This window comes from Physeter macrocephalus, chromosome 16 (genome assembly GCF_002837175.3).
Source record: "Physeter macrocephalus isolate SW-GA chromosome 16, ASM283717v5, whole genome shotgun sequence".
NCBI classification, from domain to species: Eukaryota; Metazoa; Chordata; class Mammalia; order Artiodactyla; family Physeteridae; genus Physeter; species Physeter macrocephalus.
In genome coordinates this window covers 82,751,860-82,769,796 of record NC_041229.1, presented here as the reverse complement: position 1 = coordinate 82,769,796, position 17,937 = coordinate 82,751,860, and the positions used below count along the sequence as shown (strand labels likewise).

Below are 17,937 nucleotides of genomic sequence, written 5' to 3'. Positions count from 1 at the left end.
TATTTGTCTTTGTCTGACTTGTTTCACTTAGCATAATGCCCTCAAGACTCATCTCATTTTGTTCGTGCATTGTTTTCCTAATTTCCTTTAGGATATATTCTTATACTTCACTAAACTTCTGTAAGAGGATTATTCTGAATTCTTTGTGAGTTCATACTCTCCATTTCTTTAGGTTCAGTTATTGGAACTTTAGTTTCCTTTGGTTTTATCACGTTTACCTGATTCTTCATGATCCTGGATTCCTTGCGTTGGTATCTACGTGTTTCCGTCTCCTCTTCTAGACTTTACAGGTTCACTTTGGCAGGGAAAGAGCTTCACCAGTCAGCTCAGTTTGGGGTACTGGACACAGCTGGTAGAGCCCATGGTTTGCTATCAGGGTCTCTATGTGGGTGAGGTGCTCTGAGGTGTGTGAGTGGAGGGTGCCCCTGGCTGTGCTGTAGAGTCAGTTGGGCCTGCTGGCTAGGCTGTGCATTCAAGCGGATTCCTGGGTGGTGTCCGTGATTGCGCAGGGCTGTAGGCTGGGCTCTAAGTCTGCTCAGGGTACTGTTGAGGCTCCCTGGTTATGGAGGACCAGAGGCTATACGTGTTGGGGAGGGCTGCTGGCTTAGCTCTTTGCCAGAGTGGGGCTGTAGGATGGGCTCTGTGGTTGCCGGTTCTTGGCCATGCTTGCTGGATGGATGGGACTGGAGCCTATGCTCAACAGTTGGGCAGGGCTGCAAATTTGCTTTCCTGCCCTTGTGACACAGTAGAACGGGCTCCACTCCTTGTACAGTCCGTTGACTGGGCACCAAATCAGGTAGAACTGCCTGTTAACCTAAAAAAAGAGGTAAGCTGAGGCAAGCTCATATTACCAGAAATTGAATTTATTCAGGAATAGCAGAGGAATTGCAGTTCGGGAAACATACTGTAGCAAGCTACAGGCGAGTCTGTTGAAGGTTTGGGGCAGGCTGTGTTAATGCAGAGGGGGTGCAAAGAGTCGGGGGAGTCCAGTTAGGGTTCAAGCAGCAAATTCATTGGCTTGAGTGATGATGGGGAGAGATTCTCGGTGGATGTTCATTGGTTAGGAGATAAGTTCTAGTTTTCCATAAGTCAGGCCTTTAGGGGAAACCATTGTTTCATTTCTTAAGTTTCATTTTGCTGTGGGCGCACTCGTGAGATTCTCCATTTCATATCTCCATTCCATTTTAGATTGAAATCCCTTTGCACGTTGGATGAGCTCCCTGACCAGACGGGGCCACCAAGTTGGCTCTGCAGATGGGCAGAGCCACTGGCTGAGATTTCTACTCTGGTGCCACTGCAAGCAGGGATGTGGTCCACCAAGATCTGATTGATGTAAGTCCTGCCCTCCTTCCCCATCTTTATCTGATCCCCACGGCTGAACCCTGCAGATTACCCCAGTAATTCCTGGGAGGTGAGACCCAAATGGCCCTCCTGGGAAGTGTCCTGCAGTGCTGGGGGAGCTGGATGTCTAACTTGGTCTCTCATTTACCCCTGGAGAAACAGTAAGCTGACGGGGGCCCTCTCAGTTTGGCACTGTGCCAGCCTGAGGGGCAGTGATGCGGTCAGAGTGTAGCCTCTCTTCTCACCTTTTTAGTGCTGTCCTTCTGGGTCTCTGTGGTCCAGGCAGGTGCTTCAGCCTCACCCCTGGGTTCTGGGATTTTCACAATGGTGTTTTTTTCTACGCATAATTGCTAGTTCTTCTTGTGGGAGGAACCGAAGTCAGGATCAACTAATAGCACCCTCTTGATGATGTCGCCAAAACTTGTTTTGAAAAGACTCTGTCAAATAAAGGGAAAAATAATCCACAGGCCGAGGGAAAATATTTTTGAAACTGATAGCTGATAAAGAAATTGTATCCAGAATAGAGAAAAAACTTTTACAACCCAGTAATAAGATAACTCAGTTTTTAAAAAAATGGGCTAAGGTATGAATAGACGTTTAATCAAGGAACATATACAAATGGTAAATACGCACATGAAAAGAGGCTCAACATCATTAGTCATCAGGGAAAGACAGTGAAGTGCCACTGTCCACTTAGTGGAATGACTAAAATTAAGAAGTCTATAAGAGCAAGAGTTCGTGAGGATGAGAAACAACTGTAACATTCATGCATTGCCGTGGGAATGTAAAATGGTGCAGCCATTTTAGAAAACATTTTGGCAGTTTCTTATAAATTTAAATATACACTTAACATCCTGTCTGGCAGTACTACTCCTACATATTTATCCAAGAGTAAAAACAAAACAAACCAAAAAACCCCCATATTCACACAATGATTTGTACCCAAATGTTAAGAGGAACATAATCTATAATGGCCATAAGTAGAAACACTCCAAATGTCCATCCATTGGTGAATGGATAAGCAAATTATGATATCCATACAACGGAATGTTACTCAACAATAATGTGGGGCAGGACACCATGTACCTGTAATCACTGCCAGGGTAGGGCTACAACTACTTGGAGGACAGCAAAGATCATCACAATGCCAGCTCCCAGGAATAGAAGTCCAAACACTTTTCCCCACTATAACTTGGTATCAGAGTTGCCAGGGAAAACACAGCACAGTCAAACACTGGATGGAACGGTGCTTTCACTCACATGGAGAAGAGACAGCAAGATCAGCTCCAGTGTGTGTCCATCTCTAATGGCTAGCAGATGCCCCTGGCAGCTGACCAGGGAAATTGGCCTATGTGCACCCCTCTCGTACTGCAGCAGCAGGACACTGACCTCTCCTGTGTGGAGTCTGAAATACTGAAACCTGGGGCCATGCTTGAGAGCCATTGACATACATGCTTAAGCAGAACAAAGGAACACTCATTCAGCATGCGACCGGGAAAGCAGTCAGCCTGGCACAGGCTGTGTGGGCGCCTTATCTCTTGGTAAGGAAGTTTTCCAGGCCCAAGGCCCATTTTTGTGTGACCGAGCAGAGGTTGAAAGACTGCATGTGTGACTGACTGTCCTAACAAATAAAAAGGAACAGATGAATATCAAAGCTCAGTAAAGCCAAGACCCAAAGACTATATTCTGCGTAATATCCTTTATAGGGGATTGGGGAAGGAGATTGACTGTGAAAGAGCATGAGGGAACATTTTTGAGGTGGTGAAAACGTTCTATATCTGTATGTGATAGTTTTATAAGATTATGTGTTTCTCAAAATTCGTCGAATATACGCTTACACTATGGATACAGCAGTCAGTAATATAGGTAAGGGTCTTGCCCTCATGATGCTTATATCCTCTCTGTACTTACCTATGCATCGCCTCAAACTAATAGAGAATTTTATTAATTTATGCTGATCATTGACCCCAAACTACTTGTTAGGAGGCTTCTTTTAGGCTGTAGGACCTGTGTCCATAGCAGCTGTTCCAAATCCCATGGTAGTGCCCGTGGTGGCTACCATAAGTGTATTAGTTTGCTGCGGCTGCCATAACAAAATACTATAGGCTGGGCTGAAACAACAGAAATTGATTTTCTCACAGTTCTGGAGGCTAGAACTCTGAGATCAAGGTGTTGTCAGGTTTGGTTTCTTCTGAGGCCTCTCTTCTCAGCTTGCAGATGGCCGCCTTCTCACTGTGTTTCACATGATCTTTCCTCTGTGTGCATATACCTGTGGTCCCTCTGTGTGTGTCCACATTTTCTCTCATAAGGACACCAGTCAAGTTGAAGAAGTCCCATCCATATGACCTCATTTTAACCTAATTACTCCTTTAAAGGTCTTATCTCCAAATACAGTCTCATTCTTGGGGGTTAGGGGTTCATGTAAAGATCTCGGAAGAACACAATGTAGCCCACAACACATGGTGTCATGCTTTTCCAGGTACCCCTGCCATGCATCTGCTGAGCATCCAAAGCACTACTTCTTAAGTTCTTGAGAAATGAATCACAAAATGATTTTGGGAAAAAAATCTCATGTACTTCACCTCATTTAGAATGTTGCAAGGACAATAAACAGGGATTACAAAGAAGCACCAGTCTCCAAAGCACCTTCACCAAAACCCAGCTTGAGGAGTCCCCTTTTATAGGTCTCATGGGCTCCCTCCCGGGGATTCCACATATTTTCCTTTGAGCTTTTTTCAAGCAGGGGATATATACAGCAGGTAAGCTCTGGGGGTGTATCCTGATTTTCACCTGTTATTCCTTTTTCTGTAAGTAACTTTTAGTATCTTAAAAGCATGGCTTTTGAATAGCACTAAAAGGAATGTGGGCCCCCCTATATCTTGAGTGTCTAGCTCAATATCCATCCAATTATGGTTCCTGGAGGTATCTTCTCTTCGAATTGGCTGTAAGCTTCTTAAGGGCAGTGGTTACTCCTGTTATGTTTCTTGGTACCTGTTGTAGTAGTACCAAGCTTAGTACCATGACTGTAGTAGAGGCTAAATAACTATCTGTTTAATAGATATTTTACAGATGAAGTTGAGAGACTCTCAAAGGCATGAAATACATTTCTCAGTATCCCCCTTACTACATGGTCCTCAGTGAGAGTTTGAGGTGGAAGAGAAGGAGAAGTGCCAGAGACAGTTGAGGGTAGATATGAAGGCAGACAGAGGTTCCAGCTGCTTCTAGATGAGCTTGAGAATTATCACATTGCTCCTGCATACTGTGTGCGGGCTTTTCATTGAGGTGGCTTCTCTTGTTGCAGAGCACAGGCTCTAGGTGCATGGGCTTCAGTAGTTGTGGCACGCGAGCTCAGTGGTTGTGGCTCACGGGCTCCAGGGCGCAGGCTTAGTAGCTGTGGCGCACGGGCTTAGTTGCTCTGCGGTATGTGGGATCTTCCTGGACCAGGGCTCGAACCCTTGTCCCCTGCACTGACAGGCAGATTCTTAAGCACTGTGCCACCAGGGAAGTCCCCAAAGTGAACTCTTGAGACTCACCTGTTGACTGGGAGCAGACTGAGTGAGTTTGTGTGAGGAGCTTCCCAGAGGCTCACCAGATTGTTAGCAGCTTTTGGTTCATCTCTTGAAAACCATCCACATTAGTACTTCAGGCTGGGGTAGTTGGTGGCAACTTTCCTGACTTCTGCACCCAAGTCTTCCAACTTTGGTAAAGCTCTAGTTCTCGTGTGGACCTGTCCTATCTGGAATACGAGGAGAGGCTTCGACTTTCCCCTTTGAAGTCTGGTTGGTACACAAGATCACTCAACTGAGCAGAATTATAAACTGCTCCAGTCAGAGAAAGATAGAATCAGAAGAAAACTTAGAGATCTCTAAGTACATTTCTTATTTTACAAATGAGGAAACAGGGCTCAAGTAATTTAGTGACATGTAAGAGAGAAGTAGAATTGTATTAAGAATCTGATTTCAATCCAATACTTTTCTATTTTTATCATACTATGTTTTCCTTTAGAAATGCATCAAAATAAAGAGGGATTTTTAAAATTTAGACAATTACTTAAGCATTTATTCATTTTATGAATGTGAGATATTCTTTCTTTATAGATATCTCTGTCTTTGTCTATCTACCTATCTATCTATCTACCTACCTACCTACCTATCGGGAGAGAGATCAGCAAGAGCGCCAGAAAGCAATTGCTGGAATCCAAGGTTGAAGTATGTCTGTGAAGAGAAGATTGTTCAAGTTTCTTAGGACAATTTAGAGAAGGAGCAGCTAAATGGAGAAGCAGGGCAGCCTGGAAATGAAAGGGCCATATTAAATAATCTTCCAAAGCTCAGGATAGATCAAAATAATAATGACAAAGAATATGGAATAAAGTTGAATTAACTCAGATACCTTATGATGATGAAAGTGAGGAAATTACCAGGACGTCCTATGTTGGGGGACTGATTAAATAAGTAACAGTACATGTTACGATAGGATTATGTTTATCATCAGTCATCTTGCTTTGCCTGGTTCTGAGTCTGAATTTGGCTTATCTCAGGCTCCTCCCACGTGTGCGCACGCATCCCTTAGCCAAGATGGATTCTAGCGAAGAGGCCTATGGTTAGGTTGACATCACCTACTATAGGGTGACACCCCCCCCCTCCCATTTTGACCTTCAAGGAGGCTTTCTGTGCTTGTGAGGTCGGGAAGGTCTCCTTGACTTGGAGAATGAGGAATATGTGGTCTGTCTCTTCTCTGGGCAGGGCTCAGCTTCTCCTTCCTCCTGTTATTGCCTTCATCTTGGACTATCTGTCCACAGGGGACAAACTGCAGCTGCTCAGCCTGGGGCCCATCTATCTCCTACCTCAAATCTGGAAAGCAACTGGTCTCCTCTCCAGTATTGGGCCAATGATTCAAGAATTCTGGGATCTGAATAGGAAACCCACTTCAGGAATATCTGTTTAATAAGGGGTCCTGCTCAAGAGGGTTTTTGCCAGAGGCTGGAGGTGTAATGTTGGGTGAAGGAGCTGAGGGAGGTCAGGAAAGGCCTGCTTATGGAGACGCACTACCCACGTCAAGGGAATTGTGTTGCTGGAGGGTCCGAGCAGAGGAGCCTCTGAAGAACACAGACACATTCTCAGGAAAGAGTCAGCTTCAAATGATTGTCAGGTCCTAAGAGCAGACAATCATCTTTTTTGTCCTTTCTTTTTTCCCTACTATTCTGCATTCTAATCCAGAGGGGTCGGCAACCTTTGGGTGCAAATGCCAGATGGAGAGAGAGAGTTAACAATCATGCCCCCACTCCTTCAAGGATTGGAAAAGTTTAATATCACCTCCCGTTGAAGTTTTAGTTATTAGCTGAAACTGTAGCTTTGGGGTTACTGTCAAGTTTGTGGAGTAATAATGAAGATTTTATTACTCAAGAGTGACCAGTGATACTCTGTAGCCTGATACATTTTCATGCAGTGGCTGAGGAACGACAGCTACTTTTGAGCAAATTCAAAGGGACGGGGGGAACAAAATAAAGTTGCTTTTAGGATTATACTCCATGAATCCTGCTTGTTTGGTGTACCGATGACAGAAGCATGTGATATTCATCTTTCCTTTTTTTTTTAATGTAAATTTTTTATTTTTTGGCCATGCTACATGTCATGTGGGATCTTAGTTCCCTGACCAGGGATTGAACCTGCGCCCCCTAAGGTGGGAGCGTGGAGTCTTAACCACTGGACCACCAGGGAAGTCCAGTAGCATGTAATATTCATCCCTTGGGGACAATGTACAGAAAATAGACTGAATTCAGATCAATATGCGTATCTTCAAAAGGATGAATCACCTTTTTTTTTCAAATGCAGAACAACAACTTAGAGCTTTTCAATGCCATTAAAATCGTTGGGTCTGACTTCAGATAAATATTTATTTGAGATATAGCAATCAATCTGCCTGCCATGTTCGACTTGCCCTTCTAGATTAAACTGCCTTTTCACTTCCCCCTTGCTCAAGAAAACAGCATCAGGCTGTTCTTTGCTGGTAAGAGGCCACTGTAGGAACAAAGGTTGTATCCTGCTTCCGAAGGCAGCCTGATACTAGGGTACTCAGAAGCCTACTGTTGGGGTACCTAGTGGCCTTCATCATAGCTTTGTGTGAAGAGCTCTACCAAACAGAGATGGTAACATTTGAGTCCATCAAATCCTTTCTCTTGGAAATTTAAGCTGAGAGACTCAAAAAGAAGTTCTGATGGATATTGGGTGCTGTGTTGGAAGGAGCCCATGATTAACAACCACATCCATACTGAGGATATTGGAACTGCTATGCAGAGAGAAAGGCATGCTAGAAATGAACCTTGGGGGCCCCTGACTGCGTTGATTCCCTTTGGGTATTCTCATTTTAGTTCCGATTCCACAAACATCCTTACAATAAAACCTTCCTTTCCTGTAAAAGAAACTTGATGAGTGTCTGTCCTTTGCCAATATAAAAGCTCTGGCTGCAAGAATGTGGTAAACTTCCCCCAGCAGCACTGAGTTCACTTGCACACTCATTGCAGCAACATCTTCAGTATTTACTTGTATCTCAGCTCCTGTGTGAGGGGCCCTTGTCTTCCTGCTTATTTTAAGGACAACTGACTTCCTAGATGCAACATCTGTTATTTCAGTTGGTTCTGAATGTTTATTACTTTCATCATTTAATGTGAGCTGATTGTCTAAATACCTGTGTCTTCACATGGGCCAGCAGACCATATTCTATATCCAGGCTTTACACGTGATCATTACATATATTGCTTCAAAGTGGCTCAGATTGTTTTTTTATTATTGATCTTATTTGCTGATCTTTTCAGCATCTGTATTGAAGATTGAGAGAGAAATGCTAATGAGGTAAAGACATTGTGCTCTAGATTTTGAAAAATTATATTAAGATGGAAATAGATATATGCCACGTACAGGAGCCTTTGAAGACTTATTGCTTAATAACCCCAATTCTTTTCCTAGCTCCTCTGTGCTTCACCAGTCTGGTACTAATCTTTAATGTTTGGTCTAATTAATATTAGCTCTCCCCCAGGATCAACCACTGTTTTCCCAAAGTGGGTTGAGGCTTTGAAGTAATCTCATTTGAAAGGCAGCATTTAATCCTAGTGCCATGTGAGTTCCTGGATTCATTAAAACCTTATCAGTGAACTGAGGGTGAACAACATTTTAAGTTCTAGCCAAAGGTTGCCCAGAGGTCTACCTCTACATGGACCCCACCCCCTAAAATACCCTTGCAATGAAGCTTGTGGAGAAACAGTGGAGCACGGTAGATAGCACGCAGGCCTTGAAGTCATGAGAACTTCCTGAGTTCTGTATCCCAGTTAATAGCTCTGTGATCATACTGCCTCAGGGAAAGGGACTTTACCCAGGGAGCAGGCAGGAGGCACTAGCTTGACTTTTTATGTAGGGTTTTTCACTAGACAGCAGGGCTCTTCAGTGTCATTCCCTGAATCCATTTTCAGACTGAAAGACGAAGAAAGTTCCATTTAGGGAAATTACACACACACAGACACATATATCTGGGATCAAAGTTAAAGTACTAATTAACAAGACTGTTTTCCTTTTTTGACCAGAAGCTGGTGATCTAGGGTGTATATGGGAACAGTAGTAGATAACCTGTTTTGTGCTTGGTTCATGTGGCTTTGTGTGAAACATTGTATTTAAGTTCCTGAGATACTGTGGATCCCTGTTAAGGTAGCATTACCTGCTGTAACATAAACCCTCAAGTCTCAGTGACTTAACACAAGAGAAGTTTATTTCTTGCTGACATCAAGCCCTCTCAGAGGGAGCAGGTGTGTGAGTGTATGTGGGTCCTCTGGTCATTCAGGGATACAGGGTCATGGATGCTCAGCCATCTTCTATACAGGACTTCCATGCTTGCTTTAAGCATGAACACTCAGCCATTCAAGAGGGGAAGAGAGTAGATTCACCTGTGGGAAGGGTTTATGAGCCAGACCTAGACATACTGCATATCATTTCTGATAACCTCCATTGCTAGAACTCAGTTACATAATCAAACCTTTCTACAGGTGAGGCTGGGAAAAGTATATTATGTATGTCTCCAGGAAGACTAGAGAAAGGGTTTTGGTGGAGATGTAACAATCTCTGTCACAGTCCAAATCTCTGAGAACAAATACAGTTTCATCTTTCTCCCTCAGATAGGACCACCTCCTTCCCTCTCCAAAGATCTCAATCCATCTCTAAATCCAATTCCCCATTTTCCAGATGTGCCTCCTTATGGGCTGGCAACCCATGAACTAAAAAGCCAAGTTATCTTTTTCGTCTCCCTCCATTCAGTATTCAGTGATGAAGTTGGGGCACTTCCACACAATAACACTGTTCACGGTAACACTTCCATTCATAAAAAGGAAGACTAGAAAACATCTCACTGGATTAAGCAATGATCAAACCCTTCTTGGCAAGCTCTATGGAATCCTGCTTCTTGGCAGTGGAGGAAGTTCCTTAATTAGATGATGATTCTTCTGGAGGAACTTTCTTTCCTTGTCCATTGTTCTCCATAGCTCCTGGCTCCATCATCTAGAAGGTTCTTCCATATCCATTATCTTCCACAGCCACATTTGAAGTAGGTATTGGAGAGATGCCATCCTTGGGGTTGTATAGATTTAGTAGCCTACTTCCTGCTTGTCAAGTTAGGGGACCCAAAGGTTGTGCAAACAATCAGGCAATTTTAGTCTGGTCTTGGTTTTGTTGGCAATAAACTCCCTTAAAAACAACTTTCATTTGGTTCCTGGTGCATATAAACACATCTAATATTCTCTTCTTTTTTTTTTTTTTTTTTTTTTTTTTGGGTACATGGGCCTCTCTCTGCTGTGGCCTCTCCCGTTGCGGAGCACAGACTCCGGACGCGCAGGCCCAGCGGCCACGGCTCACGGGCCCAGCCTCTCCGCGGCATGTGGGATCCTCCCGGACCGGGGCGCGAACCCGGTTCCCCTGCATCGGCAGGCGGACGCGCAACCACTGCGCCACCAGGGAAGCCCTATTCAGTATTCAGTGATGAAGTTGGGGCACTTCCACACAATAACACTGTTCACGGTAACACTTCCATTCATAAAAAGGAAGACTAGAAAACATCTCACTGGATTAAGCAATGATCAAACCCTTCTTGGCAAGCTCTATGGAATCCTGCTTCTTGGCAGTGGAGGAAGTTCCTTAATTAGATGATGATTCTTCTGGAGGAACTTTCTTTCCTTGTCCATTGTTCTCCATAGCTCCTGGCTCCATCATCTAGAAGGTTCTTCCATATCCATTATCTTCCACAGCCACATTTGAAGTAGGTATTGGAGAGATGCCATCCTTGGGGTTGTATAGATTTAGTAGCCTACTTCCTGCTTGTCAAGTTAGGGGACCCAAAGGTTGTGCAAACAATCAGGCAATTTTAGTCTGGTCTTGGTTTTGTTGGCAATAAACTCCCTTAAAAACAACTTTCATTTGGTTCCTGGTGCATATAAACACATCTAATATTCTCTTCTTAAACATAATTATCAATCTTAATATATATATATTTTTGCTTCCTCACAATTTAATGGTTCTACCACAAGATAAAAGACCTGGGTGGGAAGGCCACACCCTAAGTCTGTCATTACCTCAGGGATGAATCTTAATGTCTCTTTTTCCTCACATTTATCTTATCTCTATTATTTGGGATCTAGAAGCAATAGGCTTTGATATACCACCAAGGCTCCAAATTCCTGAACTTTCTCCATTTCCTTTTATGTCCATTTGTAAACAAGCCATCTCTTTAATAACTAGGAAGTAAAAGTCCAATTCCATTAACATTCAGACTCTTTGTAAACCTTTCCCTTACAGCATGAGTTGTCAAACTTTTTCTATTAAAGGTCTAGATGTAAATATTTTAGACTCTGTGGACCATATAGTCTTGTCACAACTACTGAATCCTGCTGTTGTAGTACAAAAAAAGCCTCAGACAATACGTTAACAAGTGGGTATGGCCGTGTTCCAGTAAATTTATTTTAAGAAGAGGGTCAGATTTTGCCTCTGGGGCATAATTTGCTGACCACCAAGCTAAAGGTTCAGTAGGCATGTGGTTGTTCTTCTTGTTTTCACAGGGGAAATTTTTACTCTGATTGTCACTCTTATTCTGTTGCAGGACCACTAAGCCAGTGCCATATACACTAAGTTTTTTGTTAATGCAGCCCTCCACATCCAGTACCAATTAATGTATTATTAAAATAATGCAATTTTTTCCTAGCATATAAACCCACAAAAATCAGCAACTTAACCGATAGAAGTCAAGTCCATCTGGTTTGCCATAAAGGGTTGTTGATGTTGGGGCACACCATTCCATGTAGACGTTCAGGAATCCAGGCTGATGATGGTTCTGTTATCACCAACACAAAGCTTTCAAGGCCACTGGTGGGTGTTGACATTCAGCCAATAGAGGAAGAGAAGGAAAATCCTTATGAGAGGATTTTGTGGGCCAGGTATGGAAATATCTCATTGTACTTCTGCCCACATTTCATTGGCTGGAATATGGATATACCTGATTATGAAGAAAGCTGGGAAATGTAGTCCAGCTTTACAGCCAGGAAGAAATAGGCACAAATCTTGGTGCACACTGAATTCTCTGCCATAGTCCCAAAGTGAATATTAATGACTGAGCGTTTCCTCACTAGCTGTGTGACTTTAGACTTAGAGCCCATTTCATTTTCTTACAGTAGACATAAAATCAGAATTAAAAATATAAGGCACATAAAGATGCCTTGTTAGTTTCAACTTGCAAGCACTTTACATGCCTGCAAGAATATAGTAAACACCTGCATAGCCCTCTCCCAGATTTATGTATATTAACGTTATACCATGTTTGTGACTCTGATTTATTTTAAGATGTAAACATTACAGATATAGTTTGAGGCTCCCTAAGTACTTCCATTCCTCTTTCTCCTTTCTCACTGTCATGAACCCAGTGTTTATTAATCTTATGTACTGGCATCACTTTTTTTTTTATCACTTGGAATTCAGTACGGCTGACTTACTGACTAGTATCAAATCATAGCCACACCTCTTGTGGGATGAAAGGCATGGTATTATGGCTAAATCATTTCAGGAGTGGAAGGTACAAAATCCTCCCTCAGCCCTCACAGCTGGTCTCCAGGTCTAGCAGCCTCTTGGGGAAGAGGGAGATGCGAAGTTAAAGGTAATCACAGGTCAGACTATGACGGACCTTATGTTCTAGCTAAAGATTGGATGGGACTTCCCTGGTGGTCTAGTGGTTAAGACTCTGCGCTTCTACTGCAGGGGGCATGGGTTTAATCCCTGGTTGGGGGACTAAGATCCTGCCTGCATGCTGTGTGACGTGGCCAAAAAAAAAAAAAAAAAAAAAGATTAGAATTTTATCCTCTTGAAAACAATGGGAAATCCCATTCATTATTAAGCATGGTCAAGGTTGTGGTTTAGAAGGATAGTTCTTGTCGCTGTATGAGGACTGTCCAGAGCTAAGAGAGACCCTTGCCATAGTGCTGGGGAGAGATAGTATGGGCTTCAACTCAAAGGGTGGCCTGTGGAGGAGTGTCTTTTCTTCGCATGGCCCTGGAGGGCTCACAAATTTTCTTTCTTGTTTCTTCAGGAAGAGTTGCACTCCAGTGTGACATGGAGGTGCCTCAAGCAGAAGCTGCTGCTGGTTCCTAGCATTTTGACCTTGACCTTTTTTAGCTAAGTGGTGAAAAAGTCTCCTTTTATCAGGTTTATAGCTCTTCTGTTGGACTCCCAAGCACCTTACGTGCATTATCTTTTTTAACCTTCACTGCAACCTAGTGGGATAGTATTCCACTTAAAAAGGTAAGAAAAGTGAGACCCAGAGTGGTTAAATAGTTTACCTAAGATAACTAGAAAGAGTCTAAGCTGGGTTTTTAAATCTGATTTACCAACTTGCTGCATTGTCTCGAGGCATAACAGCAAATATTTACTGAGGAATTGCTATGTGCCAGACACTTTTCTAAGCTTTCTATATGTGTTATTCTGTTTAATTATCAGTATAATCCTCTGAGGCAGATAATATTAGTATCTTCATTTTATAGTTAAGAATCTGAGGTGTGTTCAAGAGGACACACATCTGGTCAAGATGATTAAGACAAATTAACTCTGGAGCCATTCTAGTACCTCATCTAGTACCTTCTAGTACCTCTAACGCGAAAGCAATTATCTTGATTTTCAAAAGTATAGGGAGAAGGAAAAGGCTGTGTTATAATTTAAAGCATCTTATTAAACATTGTAAGTATAGCTCCAATTTCAATGTATCAAAATGTTGTAGAGAATATAGCTATAAGCCACACTCGGTAGCAGATCTGAATGGACATAGCTGATTATCTGTACCTGCAATTTTGCTTCAATCCTTGCCAAAATGACTTAATATGATAGAGTAGCCATAGGAGAGCTGGGCTAAGAGCTGGGAAGCCAGGATTCTTATCCTGCCTGCCATAAGCAGTCTTTGTGATCTTGTCTGGGTCACTTGACATCTTTGGGCTTCAATATCAAAAATCCAAAGAATGAACTAGAGACTCTCCAGTGACCCCATCCACTCTGTGATTCTCTCTTTGCTTTTTCTTTCCTCACTACATCAGAAAGTGACTTCAAATAGTGACAGGAAATTTAAACAAGGAAATACTTTTAGAAATGCAACAAAATTAATTTTAATATCTCCAAAGTTCAGGACAAGTAAATATTACAGAAGCGCTAGAAATTTTTTTGTAAGATTCTTTCTACTAATATTATAAACATATAGACATTTTAGTCATCTGCTTTTACGTGGAAAAAAAAATCCAAATCTATGACTCTGGTGGCAAGTGTCTTTATTAAAAAAATAAGATTTAAATAAATTAAACAATCTGAACATGAAATAAGTACATAACTAAGAGAGGTAACATCTCAAAATCAACTCATGAAATAGTTTCAATATTTACCCTCTTGAAAGAAACAGATTTGGGAGAACATTGATAGACAAAAGACTGATATAGAGAGGATTCTAGAAAACAGCAGTTTTTTTTTCTCATGGCTAATTCTTCCTAAAAGAGCTATTTCTTTACACAAATGTATTTGTAGGTAAGATAAATGTACTTATAAAGTTGCCAAAATTGCTTTCAAACCTGCTTTCAAATCCACCTCTCCAAAGGTGTGGATCCCAGCCTGGAGGGCAGGGCGATGTAGTTTTTTTCCTACTTCCCAAAGGGAGTTTTGCAAGGAGCCTGACAGCATTTGTTCCATTTATTTAAATGATGGAGTAGATGTGGGCTAATTTCCGCAAGCCCACATTAACATTTCTTGCTTTTGCCCTTAACTAAAGGGGTTGGCAGTAATAGCTTGTATATCCTGAGCTCGTTAACCACCACCTGCCTGAACAATTCAGAGAGGTGCATCCTGTCTCCATCCACCCTCCATGTGCCAGAGAAGAGGAGGTGAAGCGGAACTGGAACGGATGCCCCACTTCTGTGGACTGACCGGCATTGCTGAGCACAGCCTCATCTGATAGCCTCAGACATCCTCTTTCAGTGTTGTCCTACCCCCTACCTTTCTGCTCTTACATTCCTTAAGGAAGCCATTATTGAGTTTCTTACTAAAGTCTAGTCACGAAGTTAGGCATTTAGGCTACAGTCACGAAGAAGAGACTGGGACTGCACTTGAGGGCTCAGGAGTCTGGCAGGAGAATGCTACATGTAGTACTTTCACCCACTCTTAGCTCATTTCCTTCCTCAGGGCCCATATCCCTATGTCTAAGCAGAAGGGATTGCCTGAGAGGATTTCTAAGATTATTAAACGGGAAAGCAACCCCATGTCTGTAAGTTAAGTAAGACCGAATAAAACTTATGAACCAGACCTAGAATACAGGGTTGGGTGGTGACAGGCCCCAGGCCCCAGCACTCTCCATTCCTGGAGCTCCCTTCTGCAGGAGAGCAGGGATCAGTGGGGTCTCCCACAGTGGTTTGCCACCTGGGCGCATGTACACACAGATGTCTTGGATGTCTTGGTCCTTCAGGTCAAGGGTAGGCAGCTCAAAGTGTCCACTGCTCTTTATTCTTTCATTTCACTGAACGAGCAGTAGCTGGGTCCCAGGCCTCGCACGGTGCAGTCAGTGCTGTCGCTGTCGCACTTGCCACAGTGACATTCAGAGGCTACTGGGTACGTATACAGGGAGTCTGCATGGTGAGCACAGCCAGGCACTTTGACCGTCTCGTACACAAGCTCCTTGAAGGTACATGTTTTCTGGATGTTGGGCCTGGCTGGATCCTTGTACACTAGATCCTGTGTGGTTTAGGAGAGAGAGAGAGTTAAGTTACAGTATTCTTGAACTTTCTTTTTAGCTTAATCAAAATGAGACAGGGATTGAATACCGCTTGCTCTAATGTTTACCCACTAAAGCTCACTTATGGAATTCCTAACCAAGGAAACATGATCTCATAAGTGACCTATATGCTATACCATGTTTCCTGATTGTTTTGGAAATCTTACAGAAAATATAAGTTATTCCTTTTCCTATTCCTTATGTCTATGTCAAAATATTAATTATTTCTCCAACTATAGAGAAAGTTGAATTTTAATATAGAAAAATGATGAAAAGGGAAATATGACAAATTTTAATGACTTTTTGTACTTAGTTGAAAGCTATAATAATGACAGCTTGAACCATAAAACACTGGAGTTTAATTTCTCAGAAAATTTTTCCAAATACATTGTCCCTGAGGATTTATAAAAAGTCAAAAAATATATAATGTGGAATGTTAATGCTTAGCTTAGCATGACTATGAAGGCTTTCATGAAAGCTCATGAAAATCATGAAGATTTTAAATATTCCACAGTCCTGTAAACATCTTTCCCCCTTAAATGCTGTGTATTTCACAGAGCTCTCAGTTTCAAAGGCTACATGGTTTGCATATAAAAACTTTAATCCTGGTAGTATAAGTTTATTCTAACACTTTCTAGTGAAAAAAAAATTCACTGAGGGAAGAAGTTGGCACTTCTGTTTATTTCAATATCATGCCACCAAGTCTGTATCCCAGGAAATATGATAAGTGGAGTTTGGTCAAACTCATTTACCACCCCATAATGTATATTTCATTAAAAATTGCTGTTTTCAATTTCAGTTTATAAAATGAAATGCTGCATAGATAGCCAGGTGCTATAGGGGAAAAAAGAAAAAGGAGAAACTGCTTCTTTACTTGGATTAATTCAAAGAAGCTGCGTGAACACAAACTAGTGGTTTTATGCTTCTGTGCCTTGGTTTTCTCAACGGTATAAAGAAGTGAGTGGGTTTGCTGATTCATTTTGGTTCTAATAGTCTGCAAGGACTGATTGTGTTCTCAGGATGCTTGTTGACATTTGTATTCAGGTGGGCCAATAAGACAGTTTTTATAACATGGCTGTGTTTTTATATGGCTTGCAAACATATTTTGGTACTATCTCTATTGTAGAGATATGGCTTCAATAACAGAAATTGGCTTTTGGGGAATATTGTAGCTCTTCTATTATTCAATGTGTGTATGTTTATCTCTGTGTAAAATCTAGTATAGAACAATTTTTTTAATTGTTTTAAATTTTAAGTAAAATTTTAAAGAAATATTTGGCATATTACAAAATTGATCAGATCAAATCTGAGGCTTTCTTACGTTTACCCTAATCAAATATAAGTCCAAATGTTTAACTGATACCATGGTAAATAACCCCAATCATAATACAGACAGTACTGGCTAAGGGACTCATGGCTATTCCTTGGGAAACTTAGAATATTGATAAAGTGGGAATTAATGAAGCCCGCTCGTCCAGACCCTCAGCACCCTCACTTCCAGCAAAGCAAAGTACCTACCCGGGTGTAGCAGTAGCCCGCACACCATGTGGTGTTCATGCTTATGCAGAAGCCACATTCCTCTTTCTCCACCGTGATGGTGATGTTGGTCAGCTCGCAGCAGTTGCAGCAGATTGCTGTCCAGCAACAGAAGAGAAAGCAAAACTGGACCAACTTCATCCTGGGCTGGGAAGCAAACAGTTAAGGCCCATGAGAAACCAAGACCAAAGCATTATAATTGTTATGTAAGTTGACCAAACCAAAAATAATTGGTCTACCCATCCTCTCCAGTCACATTTTGCTCCAGCAATATTTCCTCCTTTTCTTTACATCTTATTTTTTTTTTTTTTTTTTTTTTTGTGGTATGCGGGCCTCCCTCTGCTGTGGCCTCTCCCGTTGCGGAGCACAGGCTCTGGACGCGCAGGCTCATTGGCCATGGCTCACGGGCCCAGCCGCTCCGCGGCACGCGGGATCCTCCCAGACCGGGGCGCGAACCTGGTTCCCCTGCATCGGCAGGCGGACGCGCAACCACTGCGCCACCAGGGAAGCCCTACATCTTCATTTCTTGAACAACCATTTCTTCTTATTCTCCTCCTCCTACTTTTGTCAAAGTAGGAAAATATTATAGATCAAAACTCTAATATAATGATTTAAGCAATGTTTAAAGATTAGGATGGTACTGCTGTCTTAAAGTGAATACGCTGAAGTAATTTTAATCATCACATTTGTCCCTTGATTATCATTTTAAAGACTATTTTTATTTAAAAAGAAAAAGAAACTTCTATA

The 17,937-nt window shown here is 42.1% G+C and overlaps 1 protein-coding gene across 1 annotated transcript; it reads right to left on the bottom strand.

Moving 5' to 3' along the window:
* Nucleotides 1-15,136: 15,136 nt before the first annotated feature.
* LOC102980603 (follitropin subunit beta) lies at nucleotides 15,137-17,332 on the bottom strand. The gene is made up of 2 exons (XM_007121386.2): nucleotides 17,173-17,332; nucleotides 15,137-15,614 (listed from the first exon to the last, which is right to left on the bottom strand). The coding sequence occupies exons 1-2, from the start codon at nucleotides 17,329-17,331 to the stop codon at nucleotides 15,384-15,386; spliced, it is 390 nt and encodes a 129-aa protein (XP_007121448.1). The 5' UTR covers nucleotide 17,332; the 3' UTR covers nucleotides 15,137-15,383.
* Between the last annotated feature and the right edge of the window lie 605 nt (nucleotides 17,333-17,937).

Coding starts and splice junctions, on each gene's coding strand:
- LOC102980603 (XM_007121386.2), bottom strand. CDS start 17,331: ATGAAGTTGGTCCAGTTTTGCTTTCTCTTCTGTTGCTGGACAGCAATC. Junction 15,615..17,172: donor CGGGCTACTGCTACACCCGG/GTAGGTACTTTG, acceptor TAAACCACACAG/GATCTAGTGTACAAGGATCC.